At 37.4% G+C, this 24,183-nt stretch overlaps 1 protein-coding gene across 1 annotated transcript in view; it reads right to left on the minus strand.

Moving 5' to 3' along the window:
• Positions 1 to 1,692: 1,692 nt before the first annotated feature.
• Positions 1,693 to 24,183, minus strand: part of NUP205 (nucleoporin 205) — an 81,642-nt gene continuing 59,151 nt past the window's right edge. Inside the window, exons 34-43 of the mRNA XM_024737986.1 lie at positions 23,138 to 23,276; positions 20,935 to 21,061; positions 15,837 to 15,913; positions 13,696 to 13,824; positions 13,348 to 13,474; positions 5,931 to 6,097; positions 3,870 to 3,993; positions 3,274 to 3,402; positions 2,608 to 2,681; positions 1,693 to 2,037 (exon numbers count right to left, since the gene is read on the minus strand). Of these exons, the coding sequence (XP_024593754.1) occupies positions 1,885 to 2,037; positions 2,608 to 2,681; positions 3,274 to 3,402; positions 3,870 to 3,993; positions 5,931 to 6,097; positions 13,348 to 13,474; positions 13,696 to 13,824; positions 15,837 to 15,913; positions 20,935 to 21,061; positions 23,138 to 23,276 (1,246 nt within the window). The 3' untranslated portion in view covers positions 1,693 to 1,884. The remainder of the gene's footprint in view (positions 2,038 to 2,607; positions 2,682 to 3,273; positions 3,403 to 3,869; positions 3,994 to 5,930; positions 6,098 to 13,347; positions 13,475 to 13,695; positions 13,825 to 15,836; positions 15,914 to 20,934; positions 21,062 to 23,137; positions 23,277 to 24,183) is intronic.

Raw genomic sequence — 24,183 nt, forward strand, 5'->3', positions numbered from 1 at the left:
AGATTGTGTATGACTGCGTTTATAAATAGCTCAGCTAAAGCTCAGACAGCTATATTTAAACATCACTAATTTATCAAAACTAAAACACTAATAACTAGGAAGAAGGTACTCACCTCTTTTTGATTTTCTAATTCCACCAAACTAATTAACTCAGTAAAAACAACATATTAAGATCCTATATTTATTATTGTTGAGGAACAGATGAATCTACCTTTAAATGCTAAAACATTTTTAAACAAGCCATCTAAAATCTCTTTCAATCTCCTTTGCTTTGCTGAAGAGCACATGCTGCATCCAACAGCCTCTCTCCACGCCCCAGGAAACAGTGCCGAGTCAGGCGGCGTGTGCCTTGAGTGCTAGCCTCTCCCCATCGTATTTATTACACAAACAGCATTTCTGGTCAGTCTTTTAAAGTAGCATACGTGCAGCTGCAATCCTTCCTTCTCCTCCCTCCCACACACTTCTCCACTGCCCTAACTTTTGACCCCCAGTCTGCTGTAATTTTGGAAGAAATGATGGGAAAACAAAATAAAGAAGCTTAGTAAATCCCAATCTTAACTAATTCCAAATTAGCTAATATCTCTGTCCTGCAGAAGGCTTCACACTTCAGAGGTTTATAAGATGCTTTGAATCTGTGCCCCAGGCTCTTTTTGATTATTTCTGTGTTCATGCCTGTGTTCCACATGATAAAGTTTACCATATGCCTCAGCAGTGGAGCAACAGCCAGTATTACTATATCTTGGACCAGTTAATTATTCATTCACATCCCTCTAAGAATGCTCTTTATTAACAGGATGCTTTACAGCTAAGGCTTGATATCTATAAGTGGTAGGCAGTAGATTAATTTCAAAATACAATAACAATGACAAAGCCTTTTATAAATGCTTAAAAAGCCATGGAAATTTTATTATAAGGGTAAAACCCCCATAACACCATAGAACTAAGTGTTAATTTTCTGCCACTACCTTAGAGTCAAGACTCTTTCCCCTCTCAGCAGTCTCTTCTATATATCAGGCTGAAATAATTTTTTGGCTGGAAACAGGAAAACGGACTTTCAGATGAGGTAGTCACATGCACATAAATACTATCAGGCAAGAAACAGAGTGGTGATTGGGTAAATTCTTTTTCTCTAACTGCAGCCATCCTATTAACTATATGAGAAATACAGGCAGATGATTTATTTGAAAAGTTCCACAAATATTTTAAGGAACAAATGCAAGTGATTATTTTATCATTTACATGCAGAAAAGAAAAAATAATTTTAGTAAAGAGATGGCTTGACTTTAAAGAGCATTATCATAAAAAGTGTAATGTAGGGCTTCCCTGGTGGCGCAGTGGTTGAGAGTCCGCCTGCCGACGCAGGGGACATGGGTTCGTGCCCCGGTCCGGGAAGATCCCACATGCCACGGAGCGGCTGGGCCCGTGAGCCATGGCCACTGAGCCTGTGCTCCGCAACGGGAGAGGCCACAACAGTGAGAGGCCCACGTACCACACACACACACACACACACAAAAAAGTGTAATGTAGCTACAAAGAGAGAAGAAATTAGAATTTTCAGACCATGGCTTTAATTTAGCATTCCGAATAATACCCCTGGGGGGAAACCATCACTGTGGAAGGATTATTTGTTGAATTCCTGATAATATTGACCATATTCTAGATAAAATTTCAAGAGACTGACCACATATTTGTTTTTTTTAAAAAGTATTTATTTATTTTTTACTAGTGAGGACGAAACCAGGCAAAGAAGTTTACAGAAAAGAAGTCCATATATAAAGAAAGAAATAGCAAAATATCTTTTGGTCATAATTTAGAAAGAAACTATAAAAAGGAGACAGTTTTCCCCAATTCCTCTCTTCCTCAGAAGAGCATAAGCACGGTCTCTCAGTTCCGTGATATCCTCAGCAAGCCTCGGATACGTCTGACAAGAGCTTGTATGAAACTATAGCGAGATCGAACTTTTGAATACAATCCTTCAATGTCCAGAAGTTTCTTTTGTAGTGATTCTCCAAAAGCACTGATGGCATCAGCCTGAAGCTACAGGTAACGCAGGTGACATTTCATTATTAAGTAGTCTCAAATATTTCTTTTATTCTATGTCTTCTTATTTTAAATACCTTTGAATTTTTGTAATGTGGTCCTTTCCCATGTGCCAAATTAACTCAACATTCACATTTTCCACCCTAGAATTTACTGGTATGATACTAATGTTTTTCCTTCTTTCCCTTGTTGTATAAATGCGTAAAACTTAAAATTTGCTTTAAATAGCAATAGCTATTGATATACGGAGTTTCCAGGTCATGATGCTTACCTTTACTGAACTCTTACTATGTTCTAGGCACTACCCTACGAGTCTCACACATGAAGCCTCATTTAATTCTGACAAAATGCTTAGAGGTTGAATTATCATTACCATTTCTGAGCTGAGGAAATGGAGGCTCAGAAGCTAAGTAAATTGTTCTGAGTCACGTAGCTAATAGGTGGCTATGCTAGAATTCAAACCAGGTCTTTGGATGCAAACTTGAAAACTATTATCTTACTAATATACCAGGCTTTCCCTTTTTACTTTAAAAAAAAAAAAAAAAGAGTATGAGAATAGAACCTTACCTGGTCTATATCATGTTGGCTCACTATAGTCAGCCCACTTCTAAAATCCAGATTGCTTTCTGAAGCGAAGGAATCTAGAGATAAAGACACAGTCAAACGAGCTCTGCAGGTGTGTGTCTACTACACAATGGAAGAACCCGATGACAATGAACCACAGCACTGTGAAAAGCATGGGTCAAGACTGAGAACTCTATTTCAGCTTTCAGTAAATGGAAGCCCCTAGGAAGCACTTCACTGTTCTAGGCCAGGGTTCTCAAGCTTTCCTTCTGTTTCTTGCCACCTAAGGGATCCAATACACGCTCATTAGTCACAGAAGGTCCCTCGAGCAACAAGAATCATGGCCTAGGCTGACCCATTTCCATTCTTCTGGAAAATTATTTGTGACCAGAGGACTCTGGACCTGGGTCAGCCATTAACTGCCAGAAGCTGAGAAGCAGCTGAAGGCAGCCTCTACCATGCTCTTGTGCTCCACACAATTTCCCAAGGACAGAAGGGAAAATACAAAACATAGCTATGCCTAGTAACTAAGTAGCTCTTGATTACCTAGTCCACCCTGTGACTGTTCAGGAACCTGAACAGTAAAAAGCAGATTAAATGTAACTAGTTTTTTAAGGTGCTAAAATCTATAGGCATTTATGGTTCACTAATTTTCAGAATAAAGTTTACCTCGTAGCCTTCTGCTTTTAAATAAGGTCCCGGAGGCAAACAAGGAGTCTTGAGAATCCGTGGCTGTGCAATGTAACAAGTAGTACTCCAGATGGCGCCAGAGGATAAACAGGCAGGTCTCTGTGATAACTATCGAGAGCGCAGATTAAAGGAAAACAATCTCATCACATGATTTTGCAAAACAGTTTCTGAGCAGGAGGGAAAAGAAGAGACGGCACCATTCAGTGATGTACCACAGCCTCAGTCTAATAAACTGGATGTAAGGTCTCTCCAGAAAGCAGCAAGATGTGCTGAGAGGAAGGAGGTGGAAACTGTGGGATGCTGTGCCAGCACAGCCTTCAGTGTCCTTGTCTCCTGTCCGGACAGAACGTGTCTGTGTATATTATGAGGATTACTAGTTACTCTAAAAGGTAAGAAAAATATTTTCAATTTAGAAATATACCACACATTTAACTGGAAAAAAACTAACAGTAATTATGCCCCTTTCCATATGATTTTGATACCCAAATAATGTGAAAATAAGTAAACAGTTCCCACATTTGAAAATTCTCTTAAAGGTCACCCTTCCAGCCCCACTATGATTCCATTAAGGATACAAGAACAAAGGGAAAGCAGTTTAGCTCGATTGTTGATCAGCTTCACCAAACGGCGTCTTGCTAGAACATATTTCTGGGTAGTGGAGATTTTATCAACACCAGCAGGCATCACAGACTGACACAACTAAGAAAAAAAACAAACACAGTATTAAGAATGACATATAGTGTAACAAAAATTTAATGAAAATCTATATACTGTAAGTAGTCACTTGTGATACGTACTGTGAAAAACGTTCAAATAAATTTAAACATCCTTGCAGACAAGAGTTAATTATCTAATTAGGAAGCTAGTTATTTTAAAAAACGAGAGCCAAAGAAGCAGTTGAATTCACAAATGAACGTTCATCTGCTGCTTTTTGAAAGTCCAGTCCCTGAAACAGACATTTCCAATCTGCTGAGGGGCCAACCAATCCTGAATTTCTTGTCAAATTAAAACAAAACAAAACAGTGGGATTTCCAAGCAGTAAGTGTCACAATGCCGTGTGGAGAATTTCTGTAACAGCTGTCGGGTATCTTCTGAAGAAAATGTGAATTAGACTTGTAGAGCATAATAAATATATGATCATCAACCAGAACCTCCCCTGATCCCTTCTCCATCTGGCATACTTGCAAGCACAGTGGGTCAATTTAATGTGCAGACACTGGGTTTGGCAGCAGGTGTTCTACAGTGGGACTGGTGGAGTGCCACATGCTTTACCGTGATGCTGCAGCTCCTCCTGTGTGTACTAGCATCACCCATAAGCTGTGCACGACGGGGAAGGACTGCCAGGTGTAAACTACACAATTTCAGGGGTTACCTGAACCCAGTCAATAACACCTGCCTCAACCTGTACTTGCTAGCTGTGTGGCTGTGGATAAGTTAGTCTGTCTTTCAGTGCCTCAGCTTCCTCATCTGAGAAATGGGAGACACAACAATATCTGCCTAAGGTATTCAGGTAGAATATGTAGCTCATGGCTTGGCACATCATAAACTCTCAATAAATGTCCCCTAGAATTATAAGAATGGTAAAAGGGAGTAGGCTCTGACTACTCTTAAGAGTGACATGGTGTTTTTCAGAAAACCTGGTGTGAACCAGGAATGGCAAAATGGCTCAACATGCAGGCTGCCACAAAAGACACCATGAAGCTTCAGCACTGGCCAAGCGAAGCCTTATAGCTCAGCTGTGCCACATGGAAAGAAAGAGCAGGCCCAGTAACTCAGCATCTTTAGTTACAATAAGTGCCAGGGTATGATTCTGGATCATTGAGAGAAGGCAGTCAAGTCTGATACGCCATCTCATTTGTCTGAAAAATTCACTTAACAGATACTGAAAATGCTGAAGGAACAGAGACATCTTACCTAAGGAGTCACTTCTAACTGAAAAAGCACCTGCACCTAAGTTTCTCAGCACAGATTTTTAGAGTCTAAATTACCAAACTCTTTATGCAAAGGCCAGCTACCGAAATTTCTACTGAATAGCAGGTGGTTTTCTTGAACAGGTACAACTTCCTGTCACTCAGTCACGAGTTTCTATGCTCATGAAGTGTGCTGCTTAGGTGAGGAGCTCTTCTTCAAGCCACACAGAGCTCTGAGTCATTGTAATTCCTTTCATCTCACTGCACGCATCATCTTTACCTACAAGTCTGACACCAGACCCCTGGTCCTTATCAGTAAAAACAATGGCTTCTCAAAAGTCTCCATCGCTTGGGACTTCCCTGGTGGTCCAGTGGTAAAGAATCTGCCTTACAATGCAGGGGGCGCAGGTTCCATCCCTGGTCAGGAAACTAGGATCCCACACACCGCGGGGCAGCTGAGCCCGCAGGCCAAAACTGGTGAGCTCGTGCGCCTCAACTGGGGAGCCTGCGTGCCGCAAACTGCAGAGCCCAGGCGCTCTGGAGCCCACGAGCCACAACTAGAGAGAGAAGGCCTGCACATCACAATGCGAGAGGCCCGCACACCACAACGAAGAGCCCGAGTGCCGCAACTAAGACCCGACGCAGCCAAAAATAAATAAAATAAATAAATAATAAAATAACTCTTAAAAAAATAAAAGTATCTACCGCTCATTATAAGATTTATACCTCTTTTATCTCATCTGGGGGAAGTTGCTCCACGTTCTGTAGCTTGTTGACACTCCGTCGATGACTGTCATAATAGCTGAAGAAATCATTAGCGCTCTGTTTCAGCAGGTAGACAATAATGCCCAAACCAGGTAGGCGCCAGTATGGAACCACTGGAGCTTGGGTATCTAATAGAGTTGATAAAAAACAATGTTCTACTTATAGCCATTTCATATGAATCTCAAATGACCTGTTTTTTTAAAAAAAGGAAAGCCCAGGAATTTAAGGGCATGTAAACTATTATTAAAACCAATCCAAGACTACTTTTAAATACCACTGACAGTTCAAAGGAGTGGTTAGGAGCTACTGTAATGAGGTAGGTACATAAGGCTGGAGCCTTGAGACAATAAGGAGATCTGGCTGATGGACACTGAGACAGCTTACCCTTTACTGGGTGAAGACCTCTTTGAGAACTCTATAGAAGTTATAAACCTTTACACCTGTCTCTCCACCACCCCACACCCCGTGCACACAAATACAGTTTATAGTTTCCTGACCCCAGGTGAATAACTCCTGCCTCGTCCTGTGGCTCTACTTATATGGACTCATTTCCAGTCTGCATCTTTCTGGTTGCTGAGTTCCCAGATCAAAGTTATTCTTCCAAAGAGACAAGGAGAACGCTAACAAATAGTTAAAAAATAGATAATTAAATTTAAAGTTTAGTGAGTCTTCTACCACAATAACTCCATTTGGATAGCAAAACAAAATGATCTGCCTTTTACTTGACTTTCTGATGAAGGTATAAAAGAAAAACGTGATGTTGGAAAAGCTGTTTGTAGAGGGAAGAAAAACAAGGCGAGCAATAATGTTCCTATTCTATTGATAGAGATGGTTTGTGTGGTGCAAGTAAAGCAATTTCCTCTTGTGACTGAGGGATTTCTTTGAGAAACACCTTGGTAATTTCAGGTTTAATTTGGAGATAATCTTTGTTTAATGGCCCCAACTGCCATGAACACTGAAGGAGAGATCTACATTTGCTTCCTTCACTGCCACCCCCTTGAACTTTGCTCCAAAGTCCAATCTCATAGACCTTCATGTGGAGGGGAAAAGAGAAAAGAGTCCCTTGTCAGTGGATTCTGCCACCAAAAAAATATCCTATACTCATCTGATTTGCCAATTCTCCTTCACCAGTCTCAGTGAAGATATGACAATCTTTATGATACAGGTCATCACAGAGAGCCTTCTTCTAGTGAAATTAGGTATGCCGGTCCCCAGACAACATTTGTGTGACCTCAACTTGGTAGGAAGCTATCCATAAATATGATGGTCTAATGCTGAGAGTATTCCAAATCACTTCAGGAGTTCTTATACACTAACTTGCTTAAGCCTAGAAAATATTAAGAGCATTCAGAGGCACCAGACTTAGACATCAGATGAGGATGGCCCATGAGATATCTAACTACAGAAACAGATTCTGCAGAAAAGACCATGAAGTCAAAGAAGTGGAAGTGCTACAGAAAAGGGTCCCTTGATCACAGGTAATAGTAAATACACTAGAGGATAACAATAATACAAGAGCAATAATAAGAATAATAATAGCTAACATTGATGTCATGCCAAGCACCAGGCACTTTACACATATTAACACATTTAATCCTTACAATAATTCATCAGAGGGAGCTTGTTATTACTTCCACTTTATAGACAAGGAAACTGAGGCACAAAGAGATAAGTCATTTTTCTTAAGTCACTTGTAGCACTGGGATTTAAATCCAGGCAGTTCATCATCAGTCTGTGCTCTTAACCACTAGGTTAAACTATCTCTCTATAACTAAATATTCTAGAACCTACAAGATACTTACCCATTCATATGTCTAGAATTGGCAGAGAAGAATATGCTTATTAAGCCTTAAAAAAGTCTGAAGAAAAATAAAGACCAATTTATAAGGTTTCATAAAGTTCATCTTTAAGTATTAAAGATCAAAAAACAACATGGTATGCAAAAGATTGGCTCAAAATGATAAGAAACTAATGAAATTTTAATAATTATTAGTGATATTAATGTTTTGAAGAATAAATGACAAAACTACAATTTCGTTTAAAAAATCTTATGCTCAGGTTAAATTTGTTTTAAAAAGTTAGATTCAAAGGGGAAGAAAAGGATTGCCCTCTTGAGGCAGTTAGAGGTCTGCATCAAGCTATAGACCTACAGGGATTAGTAAACAGATTCATGCTCATTTACAAACTCCCAGACAGAAAGGGGACACAGCAGGTTAAATGTCACTGCTATGTGGTAGGAAAACCACTCTTCTGAATGAAAAGGGGTCTCTGAGTAGGATTCCCAGTCATTCCATGCCCCTCCAAGTGAAGAAGACCTCCTTTTTCCTATTTGCTGAGCCACCTGAACTAGCACTTTTCCCGCATGCCAGTGAGGCTGCACCTTTGTAGTCTAGTGATCTTCCTGGCAGCAAATTTCTTGAATATAGGAGAAAGCTAGAACTATGTAGAATTAATTTGCTTAACTAAGTCAAAGAAATTGTTTTATATATCCAGTTTGAATGATTTAAGCACTTTACTCCATAAAATATTACTATAAATCTTTATTTTTTAAATTTCTTTAAGAAATTAAAATTTAAGAAATTAAAATTTCATTTCTTTAAGAAATTTCTTTAAGACATACTCTCACCCAAGGCTACTCCAAATGAATCACTGAATAACAGGTATTTTTAAGTAAAGGTATCTTATTAGGTTTTAAGAACTTCTGTTCCCAAATATGTCAAACTAAGACCATATCAGACAACAGCCCACTCCCTGCTCATGGCAGAAAATAAAAAACCTAGACATAACACAAAAAATAACTACCTAAAGTTACCAAAGTAAACAGAAGCAGACAGATGCTGGTAGGGAGTGCAGGCGCACTGGGAAGAGGGCAGATGGAACCGGTACAACTCTAAGCTCGCAGCTCATGGCCTTCGGCCTGGGGCTAAGTACACCCAGCAGTAGCACAAGCAACACAATGCAGAAGCAGGAGTGCTGATGGAAAAAGCACAGTCATTAACGCCTGACAAACCGAAAAAACAGCAGCTGAGAAGCTGGGAAACCATGACCAGTGAAGAAAGTTTTAGGGGAATCCCAGAAGAGTAGAGAGGGGATCCCTATAGCTACCCACATCACTAACTGACCCCTGAACCATGCACGTAACACACTCAAAACATCTCAGCTAAAGGCAAAAGACATAAACTGACGCAGCACCTGTCACCCAAGAATCAGTGTTCACAGGTCAAAACAGCCAAGGTAATTAAGCCAAAACAAAAGAAGAACACCATACAGGGAAAAAATAATGGAATCTAGAACCTTCAAACCTTTGTAATGTTCAGTATACAATTTTAAATACCCAACATATAAACAACTAAGAAAATGGAACACATTCTCAAGAGACAAGAAAACCAAGCAAGTCTAATCCCTGATAAACCAGATGTTGGTAACTAATGAATGAGCGTTTTAAAGTAGCTATTATAACTGGGGGAAAACAAACAATGAAAACATAGTTAATCTCAGTAAAGAAAATAAAAATGAGATAAGAGAATCAAACAAAAATTCTAAAACTGAAAAATACAATTTCTGAAATAAAAATATTCACTGGATATATTTTGCCAAATAGAGCTTATTGAGGAAAGAATAAATGAACTTGAAGATAAAGCAACTGAAGTGGTCAAAAAGCACAAACTTCCAGTTTTAAGATAAATAAGCACTAGGGATGTAATGTACCATGCAATAAATATAATTCACACTGCTCTATGTCATGCATAAAAATTGTTAGGAGAGTAAATCCTAAGGGTCCTCGTCACAAGGAAAAAAATTTTTCCCCTTTTATTTTGTGTCTATATGAGATGATGGATGTTCACTAAACTTATTGTGATAACCATTTCATGATGCATGTAAGTCAGATCATTATGCTGTACATCTTAAACTTATACAGTGCTGTATGTCAATTATATCTCAATAAAACTGGAAGAAAAAAATTCCAGTCTTCCATTATCTGTAAATATAGTTGCTAACGTAAAATTTACATATTCATGATACCAAGATATAAACAAAAAATTACAAGGAGGAATGGTTGCAAAAAATAAATGATCTTCCCATTACATTTACCTTCAGGGCCTTGAAATCATGCTAACATACATAAAATGCAATGCAACTTTACATGAGATAGTAAATCAAATAATTAAAAAGTATAGCAGGGGCTTCCCTGGTGGCGCAGTGGTTGAGAGTCTGCCTGCCGATGGAGGGGACACGGGTTCGTGCCCCGGTCCGGGAAGATCCCACATGCCGCGGAACGGCTGGGCCCGTGAGCCATGGCCGCTGAGCCTGCGCATCCGGAGCCTGGGGGGCTCCACAAAGGGAGAGGCTACAACAGTGGGAGGCCCGCGTACCGCAAAAAAAAGTATAGCAAATGTTCTCATCCTATTTCTTATAAATAAAGAGCATTACAAAAAAAAAACATAGTATCAAATCATCTAATATATGTTTGAAGAGAATGGGGCTGAAAATATTTGAAGAAAAAAAAGAGTCAAAATTTCCCCAAAATTGTATAGATAAAAAATTCTCAACAACACTAAATGGAATAAAAACAAAGATGCCCACACCAAGGCACGTTAACAGTCAAACTGTTTAAAGAGGAAGAGCACATCTCAAGAGCAGCAACAGAAAAACAACACTTTACATATAGAGGAACAATATTCCCATCAATGACTGACTTCTCATTATAAATCATGGAAGACAAAAGAAAGTGAAACCATATCTTTAAAGTACAGAAAGCACAAAACTACCAGCTCAGAATTCTATATCCAGCAGAATTATCCTGCAAGAATGAAGGCAAAATCAAGACATTTTCAATAAAAGAAAGTTAAGAGAATTCATCACTAACGAACCCATACTTATGTAAGAAATTTTTCGGCCTGAAGGGAAATGGCACCACGTGGAAACTCTGATCATTGAGAAAGAATAAGGAGCATCAAATGTGTTTAATATCTAAATAACTGCAAAAGACTTTTTTTCTTTTTACCCTTTTGTTCTTTACTTATAAAGCATTAAATTGTTTGAAATAAAAATTATTGTCTAAGGGAATTTATAGTGTATGTAGATGTAATACATGTAACAATTACAACATAAAAGAAGGGGGGAATGTGGGCCTATACAGTTGTAAGAGTTGTAAATTTTGAATGAAGTGGTACTATATTAACAATAAATAGGCTGTGAAAAACGATGGCAATTCCTAAAAAAAAAAAAAATAATACAAAGAAGTGTAGGTAAAAACCCAATGGTAAAATTAAAATCAAATTCTATAAAACAGACTTTTTTTAAAAGCAGGTAAGGAAAAACAAAAACAAAAAAACAGAGAAAGGAGGTAGAAAGCAATTAATAAGTAGAAAACCATTAAATGATAGACCCAAGTCCAATCATATCAATAATTATATTAAATATTAAAGGACTAAACACACCACTAAAAGCAGAGATAGTCAAAATGGATTAAAGAAAAAAAAGACTCAACTCTCTGCTGTGTACAAGAGATGCACTTTAAACATAAAAACATGGATAGGATGAAAATAAATGGACAGAAAGAAATAAACCATGTAAACCATAAGATATTTTGAAAAAGAAGAACAAAGCTAGAGGATTTAAACCACCTGATTTCAAGACTTACTGTTGATATAAAGCTATTGAAGAATAAGTATATAAAGACAGTGTGGTATTAGAGAAAGAACAGACATGCAGATTAATGGAACAGAATAGAGAGTCCAAAAATAAACCCAAATTTATGTGGTCAATTGATTTTTGAGAAAAGGTATCAAAGTAATCCAAACAGAAAAAGATAATGTTTTCAACAAATAGTACTAAAACTGGACACAGGCTCATCACTAGTCATCAAGGAAATGCAAATTAAAATCACAGTGACATATCACAACACAACCACTAGAATGGCTGACAAACCAAGCATTGGCAAGCATGTGGATCAGCTAGAACTCTTATACATGGCTGGTAGGAATGCAAAATGACTGTACTTTGTAAAACAGAATGGCAGTATCTTATTTAGTTAAACATACCACAGAAGCCAGCAATTGCATTCTTAGGCATCTAATCAAAAGATATGAAAACATTATGTCCACATAAAGGTTTATATCCAAATATTCATAGTAGCATTATTCACAATAGCTAAAAATCTGGAAATAACCCAAATGTCTATCAACTAGTGAAGAGATATATTATGGTATATTTTTAATATGGAATACCAGCCAGAAATAAAAAGGAACAAAATAGTAATACACACATGGATGGATTTCAAAAACACTGAGCTAAATGAAAGAAGTCGAAACACAAAAAACACTACATTATTGTATGATTCCATTTATATAGAATTCTGGAAAAGGCAAAATAATAGACACCTTGACCAGGGGTCAAAGGAGACAATCACATGCAAAGGGACAAGAAGAAACTTTTAAGGATGAGGGAATTATTCTATATTTTGGTTGTGGTAGTGGTTACACACTGCATAAAATTACAAAAAGCACTCAAAACTGTACACCTAAGATGGGTATATTTTGTTGTATGTAAATAAAAAACCTCAATGAAAACATTTTTCTTAATCCCACTTGCTAGGACATTTTATAATGGAGTTAGACAAACAAGAGTTCTTGGTATAACATATTTTTTCATAATATTATTCTATTAAATAGGTATTTTACATGATTAAGCAATTTTCAGAGAAAAAAAGATCCTGAAGACAATGAAAATGTGACAAAATGATTCGCAGAAATCTCAAACATAAGGTTTCTTGAGATCATCACCAGTCCATCACAATACAACCACCAAGATCCAAATGGGCTTTGGCTTTTGAATGTCCCATGGGACAAAAGCTTTAACCAATCCATAATCCGGCCTCATATTCCTAATCTTCCCTACTGGGTCACTAGGGAATCATAGGCTACATCAGTTTACTAACTATCGAAATTTTACTTTGCTATGTTACAGAAATTTGGAGCTAAATACAAAACCTGAGACACTAAATTCAGCTTAACATGATTTAACATACAAACTGTCTATTTTCATACTTTGCACCTGGCTAGTTTACTCTCCAATCCTAGAGCCTTTTGGGTCTCACATGCTACATAAAACTATACTCTCCCCACACGGCTCTTCCAGATTCATCCTCAGAAAATCTTAAATTTCTCTATTCTTTCCAGTTCTCCAGCTGTATCCACAGGTCTGACAAGAGTACCTCCTCATCACTCCTTCTTAAAGAAGTCGTTTTAAAAATTTCCCATTCATTACTCATGGTAAAAAAAAAAAAAAATTGCATCTTACTGGGGCCAACTAGAGCTTGTCATAATCCTGGCAACTTAATTCCTCAAATACAGAAAGAAAGAACTAGCTAGCTCACCTTGCCGGGGCCCATCTCTATTAATGGTTTCTGACAGGCTAGGGGTGAAGAGACACACAGCATGCTGAAAGGTAGGGGAACTCTGTAACATGAGTGACTGGCAATATTCCATGACATTGGCACAAATCTACAAAGGAAGAACAAGCAGTAACAAAAATATTAGCTCCCCAAATGCCTCATATCATGGAAATCCAGATTTGAAGGAGAACAAAGTTATAGATCAGTTTGTAAAATTACAACAAAGTTACAAATCAATTTGTAAAATTACCCACATCTATTATTTTCCTCAAATATCTCCAAAAACATAAAAAGCTTAAAGAATAGCTATACAACTCTCACTCCTCTTACCTGCTGCATAGCCAGTTCGATCTCATCTTTCTTGCTCACTCTATCCCCCTCCACATTATCATCTTGAAATTTAAACTGACGCAGTCTGTCGGAGCCACCAAAGCGACTTAGTAGTCCTAAGCACTGGCGCTAAGGAAAGAAAAGATACTTTCTTATTCATATCTAGTTGTATATGTTTAAAGTTAGTGACCTATCTTTCTTGAGGGAGATAAAAAAGAAAAACTCAGTGGGGAGTGAAATCACTCTTTAAAGCATCTAATTTCTTACTTCCAACTGACTCAACTAAAGTTAGCAATATTAAAATTTACCTTTCTGCAAATGTATTTACTTGGCAGACAACTCATTAAAAGAATATTAATTCTTTTAGCAGTTAACCCCGACTAAAATCTAAGTGCTTGCCAAAGATTTTTTGTATCACACCAAATAATTCCTTAGTAGATTCCCATTAAATAAATACTAATCAATAAACAATGAGAAGCAAAATGAGATGGCAAACAGAAGCAGATCTGTGATAATTTTGTCTACTAAGGCTCAAATTTAAAGGCTCTTACTCCTGTGGCTGCTTCTGGGGACTTCAGAAGGAGTTGGGAACACAGAAGAAACCTTGGCAGATAAATCGCAGAGCTCATTTGTTTGAAATGTTGGTACTTTTCACCTGAGAATATAATTGTTCCTAAGGTTCTCAGTGGGAAAGGACAAGCTTTGCAAAATTGGCAGTATGTCCAGAATCAGAGATGTGGGTTCCAATTACAGGTACATGACTTTTTGCTATATGTCCTGGGACAAGTTACTTAACTTCCTCAAGCCTCTGTGTTCATATTTCTAGAGTGATAATAGCAATTCCTACCTTATAAGATTATTGTTAGGATTACCTGAGACATTGAATTGTATTTAAAGTGCTTAGTACAGTGTTCTGCATAGTAAGTGCATAATAAAAACACGTTTAAAACACTGGTATTACACATACACACATTCACCCCTACATATATACATCCATATATATTATATAATATCTAACTTAAACTGATGTTAGTTTAAATAATAAGTATGGATAAGGCAAAACATACTAAGGAGATTATAATGTAAATTTAATTTGTCAAAATACTCTTTTTAAATCTTAAAACTGGCTGTTTGCTATTCTTACAGACAAAAACAGATGCACTATCACATTTCCAGAGGCTACCTTATGAAAGATGCATCAAAAATATTTTTTTCTCCCCACCAATGAAAAAAGTTAGAAGGCTTAAAAAAACAAAATAAAACAGAGTATTTTGGCTTGGTTAGAGAGAGTACAAGCCTTTCTGGAGTGCTATTTGACAATGACTCAAAATGTACTACTTGTATACCCATGCACGCAGTGATAACAATTATGCTGATGGCAGCATTTTTCTTTTGGAAACTTGAAAAACAGCTCATGAAAAGAGGACTGTTTAAGAAAATTACTGTATCAAAAATAATGGAATATAAATATAATTCTTCTGCAGCCAAAAAAAAGTGAAGGTGCTCAAATCAAAGCTGGCCAGGAGGCTCCCAGAAAGACTGCGATAAAATATCTAATTGATAAGCTATCTACTCTGTTTGAATATATTGAAAAGAGATTACGTAACTGGAGGAGAGTTTGGGAATAAATTAGAAATAAGTACATAAAACCAAGCAAATAAGAAAAAGAAACACTTACTCTAGGAAAAACAATGTTGTATAGAAAAGTAAAATATGGTCCATCCATGGCTTATTCATAAATGACATTTCATAGTAATAAAAATATAACACTAAATATTAATCTAATCGAAATTATGATATGATTAGAGTTGGGGGTGGGGACACGTTACAAGAGAGGTATGTATTGTATGACAGAAGAACGGGAGTAAAGAGATCTAAATTCTCATCCTTCTCGATAGAAGGTCAACAGATGACTCTTAAAATTGGAAAATCAAGTAGTAGTAACATAAGCATATTATTTAGAGATATGAAAGAATCAATTAAAACCGTCGCTGGGTTTACCCAAATTCAGGGAGCAGAATGGGGAGGATCAGTGAGAGGACTGTTGTATTTTCTTACAAGTCTTATAGCTGCTCTTTAAAGAAGTAAAAAAAAATTTTTTAATTTGAAAAATAAAAAAGAAGTAAGAAAGAATCAGTTACCTGGAATCTTCCAATATGTCCTTGTAGCTCCATTAGAGATCCTTCATTAACATCAACATCAAGTTCACTTAGTATACCTATAAAATTTGGAATGCTTTTAAATGTAGTGTTATAATCAAAAAATTAAAAACATTAAAAAACCAGGAATGGTAGTTTTACTATTTTATATTTATATATGTATAAATATATATTTATTTATATATGTATAAATATATATTTTTATATATATATATATATGCATAAATAGACACAGACTCTGCCATGAAGGAGGTTTGAGAAATACGACTTTACAAAGATTGTGTACCACCACACAATATGTAAGTGTACCACACCACATATTCAGTCATATGCAAGCTAAAGCTAGACTGAATCAGTAATTCAAAAAGGCACTTCAAAGTTTTTGAGAAAAATCGACTTTTTATTTATAAACATAGAAGTTAAAAATTTCTAAACTCAGCAGTAAATTACTTTCTCATGTAACAGTTCAGAATATAAAACACTAAAAATGAAATGCATTTTTTTTCTTTTATCTCGTCTATGTATTGTACCATTTGATTTTTTTTCTTTTCCCTTAGGCAAAGTACAGTTTACATATACACAAAAAAGTTGCCATTCAATTTCTCAGTTTGGACCCATTACGAAATTCCTAAAGCTGATCAACCTTTTATAGTACCGTGGACTCCCTTTATTTCTATTGAGCCCTCCAAGCAAACCCATGGGTCATTCTCTCCACTGGTTTATTTCTTTGTTCTATGACTGTAGCCATGAGGAGAACCCAGCTGATCCTGTCCCAGCCACCCTAACTATCCATGTGTTTTCACAATCCCTTTAATCCATTTCTTACTTCCAAGCATACACTCCATAGCACATAACCTGGAACCTTATCCTTTGCTCCTTATAATGACAAGCCTTCCTCCTTTTAGATTTCTCAGCCCATCAACCTCTACACAAACCTACAGAAAATACTCATATCACTTGGCACATGCTGGCTTGTTACCTCACCTGCGCCTCACTGCTCCACTAGCTCCTTTCCCTTTCCCACCTCCACCTCCACGGGGAGTAGGCTCCCAGAATCACTTTATTTAATTACTTTCTAAAATTTACCCTACCGCAGAGGATTTTTCTGCACTATCTACAAATGTGTTCAGGTCTCCCTTGTACTCCAAAACAAAACAAAACCAAGTAAAACCCTGGTTAATATCAAATTCTTGAAATATTTTTTTCTCCATTTGTTGCTCGTGATTCTTATGCCCTCCTTTTCCATCTTAACCCCTTGAAAGCTGGAGTTTGCACTTAACACTACCATGGAACTTTGGCTTTTTCCTGTTTGTCCTTAATCTTTCTGATCTCTGCAACCTGTGTTGCTGTTCCCCAGTTCTTTCATTCCTCCTGCACACCAACTGCTGCCTCTATTTTAAAAAACTAGCAATTCTCAGATTCTTTTTTCTTTTGGCAGCACCGAGTGGCACGCGGAGCTTCCCCAATCAAGGATCGAACCCGTGTCCCCTGCAGTGAAAGCACAGTCTTAACCACTGGACCACCAGGGAAGTCCAATTCTCAGATTCTTAAGACCTTTCTGCTACATGCCACCTGAGTGCTGTGGACCATATATATCATCCTCAACTCCAAAACACTTTACAGAATATCTGTGGGTCACAGATAAAAAATTAACCTGATGATAAGTAGTTGAGGAGGTACAACATATCTGGTACTGGGCTAAGCATTTAAGACAAAAACCATATAGTAAAATTACAGGATAATACAAAACCATATGTAATCAAGGGCTGAACTGGGCAGAGTAGGGTTAAGAGGAGTATAAATTATTTTTTAAAGTTATTTTAAAAAATTAGGAGGGTATTTGGCATTATCTTTTAAAATTATTTTAAAGTGTGTGTGTGTATATATATATACACACGTATGTAATGGTATATATGTATGTACATATATATATATATAGATATATATATAGATATATATAAAAGTATATTTATATCTGACAAAGCACTGCCAGGAACTTACCAAGCCTACCAGCTCACATATATAAAAATGTATATGTATACGTATACACACACACACACACACAAAGTTATTAAATGCCATACTGTTTGACATTTTTAAAAAGATCGGAAACAGTCAACGTGTCATAGGGGTCTGGGTAACCACCTCACAATTGGAAAACTATTCCACCAATTAAAGAGTCAGGTAGGAACTATACATGCCGATGAGAAAAAATCCCCAAGACACAGTGTGGGGAAAAATTTACAGAGCAGTGTGTATGGTATTTCATTTGTGTAGGGAGGAAAAAATTTTTACACCACGAGCAGAGAAACTGCTAGAAAAACAAAGTATAAATTGATAATTGGTTCCTTTTAGGGAGCAGGAATTGCTGGTCAGGGTGCTTTATTCTTTTATTTTGTTTGAATATACCATGAGCATGTTAAAATAAACTGTGCCTTTCTGAAGATAATTTTAATACAGTGACAGGGTTAAATGCTGCTATTAGTAAAATACAGAATATTTCAAGTATTTTTAAAAAGTAACGAAAGGGGACTTCCCTGGTGGCGCAGTGGTTGAGAGTCCGCCTGCCGATGCAGGGGACACGGGTTCGTGCCCCGGTCGGGGAAGATCCCACATGCCGCGGAGCGGCTGGGCCCGTGAGCCATGGCCGCTGAGCCTGCGCGTCCGGAGCCTGTGCTCCGCAACGGGAGAGGCCACAGCAGTGAGAGGCCCGTGTACCGCAAAAAAAAAAAGGAACGAAAGGAAAATTCATCGATAAAATCACCTTGCCAGAGGATCTGATAAAAGGTAAATTCTCTCTGTACTAACTCAGGACTTCTGGATTAAGATGGCAGAATGAAGTAGTATCATAGAATGTCCCTTCTATAATCAACCTACAAATAAATGAAATTCACCAAAAAGGGAAAGGGGCCAACTTACACCATAAATACTAAAGCATGGTGGTGCTTAAGGGAAAAAAAAAGGGGAGATGAAGAAAATTCCAGGGGAGTAAGTAGCATAATTCAACTCATGACCCTCATCCCACCCCTCAGAAGCAATACAGAGAAAAGAAGATAAGCCAACAAACTCTTGCAAATTCTCATGGAGACCCCACAATTTGCGAAGAAGCACATTCAGGTGATTAAGTAAATTAAGTAATTAGGAGAAACCAAGGTAAAAACCATTTGGAGAAGAACCACTACATAGCACTATGGGACCTTAGTAAAGGCAAGGGTGGCCTGTCTTGGTATCATCTCAGGACACTGGAATGAAGTGGGGAAATGAACATAATAAGCACACAGGACTAAGACACTCCAAGGCTGGGTGGAGTTGACCCTGGGATCTCCACAGAATGAGCACAGTCTCTAAGTACCTTAATATGCACTGCACTCTGCCCTTCCAAACTCTCTCCTCCCAACACAAAGGGCTCAGGCACTGAGGCATGCCCAGAGAGGAAAAAATATTGCGGGTGTTGGGGCAGAAACAGAAGTTGGCCTCAGACTTCTCCACAGCAATATAAAGATGGAGGTAGTATAGGCTAGTAGTTAAGCACACAGACTCAGAAGCCACACTGCATGAAAAACCCTACAGTATTATTTGTGTGACTTTGGACAAGTTGACCTCTCTGTGCCTCAGTTTCCTCATTTGTAAAAAAAATATGACATTATTATTAATAGTAGGCCATGCTTTCATTCAAGAATAAAGGCAACCTTTAGATGTTTGTAAACATTAGAGAGTTCAGGGAAGATTATATACTTTTTCTTAGGGGAGGAGACTTCAATACAAATTAAAAACACCAAGAGATAAATCAAAAGAAAGAACTCAGAAATGGTGAAGCTATAGGAGGAAAAAAAAGAATTGGTGTTTTTCTGTGAATCCATGTAAATATACAAGTATAACTAAATAGCTGAAGTTATTATGGTTACAAGACTGAATATAAATGATATTTACTTGATAAAGTAAAAATAATACAAGCAAACAACATGAGGGTGGAAGAAGAAGTGTAAAATAACTCATTACTTCATCTTTCACATCAGGAGTTAGTTGATTCTGTCTAAATTTTTTTTTTTTTTTTGCCATATGTGGGCCTCTCACTGTTGTGGCCTCTCCCGTTGCGAAGAACAGACTCCGGACGCGCAGGTTCAGCGGCCGTGGCTCACGGGCCCAGCCGCTCCGCGGGATGTGGGATCCTCCCGGACCGGGGCACGAACCCGTGTCCCCTGCATTGGCAGGCGGACTCTCAACCACTGCGCCACCAGGGAAGCCCCCTGTCTAAAATGTATACGTAGTAAAAAAAAATTTTTTTAATGACCAAAATATCTTAGTAGTTTATCATAATCTTTTTTTCTTCTTAATCATAATGATCTTTTAAGAACTAATATCTCTTGTACACTTGTAGTAAAGAAACATTTGTCTGGAATTCATCAATGTCTTCAGTTTCTCTTCAATTAGTTTTTCATCTGTAAAGTTCACGTAAAATTAAATAGCTGTTTTCTAAAACTGAATGTAAAAGATATCCCATTCTCGTAAAGTACCTCTGTATGTCTGTTTCTCTCCACCGCCCCTCCCCCGCACCAATACATACATCTACATAGAGCAATGTTTGAAAAGCTACTTATCTATGTTAACATTTGATAATTTCTAGATAGTGGGATTTGAGTGTTAATTATTTTCTTGAACTTTTTGAATTTTTTATACTGACCATATATCACTTTTATAAACATATTACTTCAAATAAAGGCAGTTAAGGGGACTTCCCTGGTGGTCCAGTGGTTAAAAATCCACCTTCCGATGCAAGGGACGCAGCTTCAGTCGCTGGTCGGGGAACTAAGATCCCACATGCCGCGGGGCAACTAAGCCCACATGCCGCAGCAGAGGATCCCACATACCGCAACAAAGATCCCGCGTGCCTCGACTAAGACCCGACGAAGCCAAAAATGAAATAAATAACAATAATTTTTTTTAAAAAAGGCAGTTAATTCTGTTAGTTCCAATTTCAAATAAGTCATATATAGCTGCAAAGTAATAATAACCTCATTCTATTAAGTGTATGTCAGTCTGTAAAGCACTGGTAAAAATCCATTCAACATAATCAACTCACCAGGAAGTGCTGCTTTACTTATAATTCCTGTCAGCAGAGCCAGTTCCTGCAAAGACCCAGCACTAACATCCTGACAGCGCAGGATTGCTTGTATGGTGTCAGAATGAGAAATGAGAAACTGCAACACCTAAGACGAAGAAAAGGAGGGGAAATGGAAAAACAGAGGTGGAAGAGTAGAAAATTGTATTATAAATTTATATCCATCTGTTTAATAACATTGAAGCAAGTAATTTAATGTGATGAAGAATATTAGATAAGCAGTTGTCTTTTGCATTTACGTAGTTTATTTCTTCAAGAAGCAAACATCTAACTAAATTTCGTAAGAAAGCTAAAGATAAGGATTATTTCAAAGTTTAGAGATTAATACATTTAGAAGCTACTATAGAAGAGTATAATATAACTTGGAACTACTGTATGAAAACTATTATTTGACCCCTATTTTTTTTTATTTTTGTCTAAATGGAACTAGAACATGAATTTAAAATGAGTGTGTTCAGAAATGACTTACTGGGACTTCCCTGGTGACTCAGTAGTTAAGAATCCGCCTGCCAATGCAGGGGACATGAGTTCGAGCCCTGGTCCGGGAAGATCCCACATGCCGCAGAGTGACTAAGCCTGTGCGCCACAACTACTAAGCCTGCGCTCTAGGGCCCACGAGCCACAGATACTGAGCCCACGTGCCACAACTGCTGAAGCCCATGCGCCTAGAGCCCGTGCTCTGCAACGAGAAGCCACTGCAATGAGAAGCCCACACACTGCAACAACGAAGAGTAGCCCCCGCTCACCGCAACTACAGAAAGCCTGCGCGCAGCAACGAAGACCCAATGCAGCCAAAAATAAATAAATTTATTTTTAAAAAATGACTTACTGAATTCAAGTTTGCTCTGTGAAAGTCTGACTAGTGTGACATGGGGACAATCACATAAAAGCTTTTGTCTAACTCTCCTTTTGATATGATGAAAATAAATGAGATACAAATCTTGACCTCTAAACTCTGCCCTTTCACCTTAGCATTTTACAGTGTACCACCATAGAAGACTCTACTCATTTTCACATTCCAACATCTTCTTAACTGGATTATAGATTCCCTGAAGGCAGGGACTACACCACAACTGGCTGAACATTTGAATCTCTCAGGAACTGTGCCACTTTTATTTTTTAATACAAATTCCTGGCCATCATTGTTGGACATGTTGGACATTGTTGGACATGTTGGACATTGTTGGACATTGTTGTCCATCACTGTTGGACATGAAACTCAGTAATCTGTATTTTTTAAAGAACCTACTCAAGTAATTCCACTATGCTCAGTATAAGACTGGCCTTGTATCACAATGTCCCACTTCTTCTAAAAAACCTTAATCTCGAGAAAGTAGAAGACAAAGTTTTTGAGTGTTAAAGAACTGAGTCAAAGGCCGCATATGAAAGGGGTAGAATGTCACTTAGACTAACACAATATAAAATCAGGTAGCACACTAGAAACAGCAGCATTCTATCTTGGGAAGGTATGCCTGAAGACTGATGGCAGGGAAAGCAGATAAAATCACCATAAATTATTAGGATGTGTCCTAATTCCTGAGGGTATCATAATTATAGAGCAACACAATAAAAAACTGCAGATTCTTAGTGATAAGCATAATTAATCAGTAAAAGGTTAAATTGTATATTGCATTATTAGTCTAAGAAACAAACATATTTTTGAAGATTTCACTGAAAAGCAGTGAAAATAAAACTAATTTATGGTGTTTGAAGGAAAAATATTTTATTAGAAACTCACTTATTTAAATTACTCATTCTTTAAACATCACAACTAAATGTGGCATCATCATCTATCTTTTGTATTTTCTGCAAAGTCTAATAAAGGAACAGCATTCTCTAATAAATACCTGGTTAAATTACATTTTAGAAGACAGCTTATTTCTATGACAATAAGTGCTTCCTTTTGCACAACAACAAATTTAGATCTCTTGCCTTCTATCTCATTATTCTATTAATTAGCTGTGGTGTTTCATTCAAACAAGAGTACAAAAACAGACCAATAAAGTTCAGAGCAAAGTGCAAGGGGTCTATTTTCAATACCCAGCTCTGCCACAAACAGAACGGTTAAGGTAAATTCACGTTAAGCGTTCTATGCCTAGGGCTTCTGCATTTGTAAAATAAAGATTTTGCACTTGATGATTTCTACACTAAGGATTCCTCTTACCTGCCCTGCTGCCTGCAAGTGCTGGGCCATACTAGACGTGAGGATGACCTGGCACAAGCGGAGAGCTGGAAGCAGAATCTGGCGGTATCGGTCCACTGGAGTAGGGATGAACACTGGGGCATCTCTCAGGCCAAACATGCTTGATTTGCATCCAGTGAACAAGGAGAGAGCAACAGTCCAACAGTTAAAACAGTCCCCGACCATCTCCACGGCAAACAATCACAGGTGGCTAATTAAGATGTGAAGCTACTAATGAGGACTCTGTATCCCAGAGGTACAGTTAGTGAAAAAATCTGCATTTTAAAAAATCTTCGTAAAGAATAATTGCATAAACTTGAAAAGACAGTGCTAAAATTCCCCAAACATACTTATTCTACTCTAAATATTCCCTTGGGCCACAGAGACTATATGTGAGAAACAGACAGAAACAAAAGTTACTCTCCCCAAATTTCCCTCTTGTACACCCAAAGCCAAAAATGAATCTACATTGTCCATTACATAAAATAAAACAAGATTTTAAAAATTAAAATGAGATTGTAAAATCACTTAACCTTTAAGATGAGGTCTCAGAACACTATTAATAAACTATTATTTATTGTAAATATTTCTATTTAAATTTTTGAACAAAAAAAATGGTTGCCTGTTGAAGAGAAGAGAATGAAAGCAGAATATGGAAATAAAAAGAAATAACAGAAAGGCTTTCCAAAGGCAGGCAATAATAATGTGTCATGAACTGAGGAATACAATTTACTCAATCCTCTTCACCTAAGGTGAAAGTAATAACTCTCGTGTTTAAAACCTTAGAAAGTTATACTAAAAAAATTTTCTTTTCTAGAAGTAAAATATTTCTATAGTTAAGCCTGAAAAACTCAAACATACAATTTGGTAATGGATCTTTTGAGGAAAATTACTCAAACTGACCTAAATTGTTATTTAACAGTAGGAGGGTATGCTATAGGCCCTAACAATGCTGCAGCCATGTAGACAAAAAAGAAAAAATTTATATTCAAAGTCAACTGAGAAATCTGCTAGAAAGTTTGAAACTT

This window comes from Neophocaena asiaeorientalis, unplaced genomic scaffold (genome assembly GCF_003031525.2).
Source record: "Neophocaena asiaeorientalis asiaeorientalis breed wild unplaced genomic scaffold, Neophocaena_asiaeorientalis_V1.1 scaffold364, whole genome shotgun sequence".
In the NCBI taxonomy this organism is placed as follows: domain Eukaryota; kingdom Metazoa; phylum Chordata; class Mammalia; order Artiodactyla; family Phocoenidae; genus Neophocaena; species Neophocaena asiaeorientalis.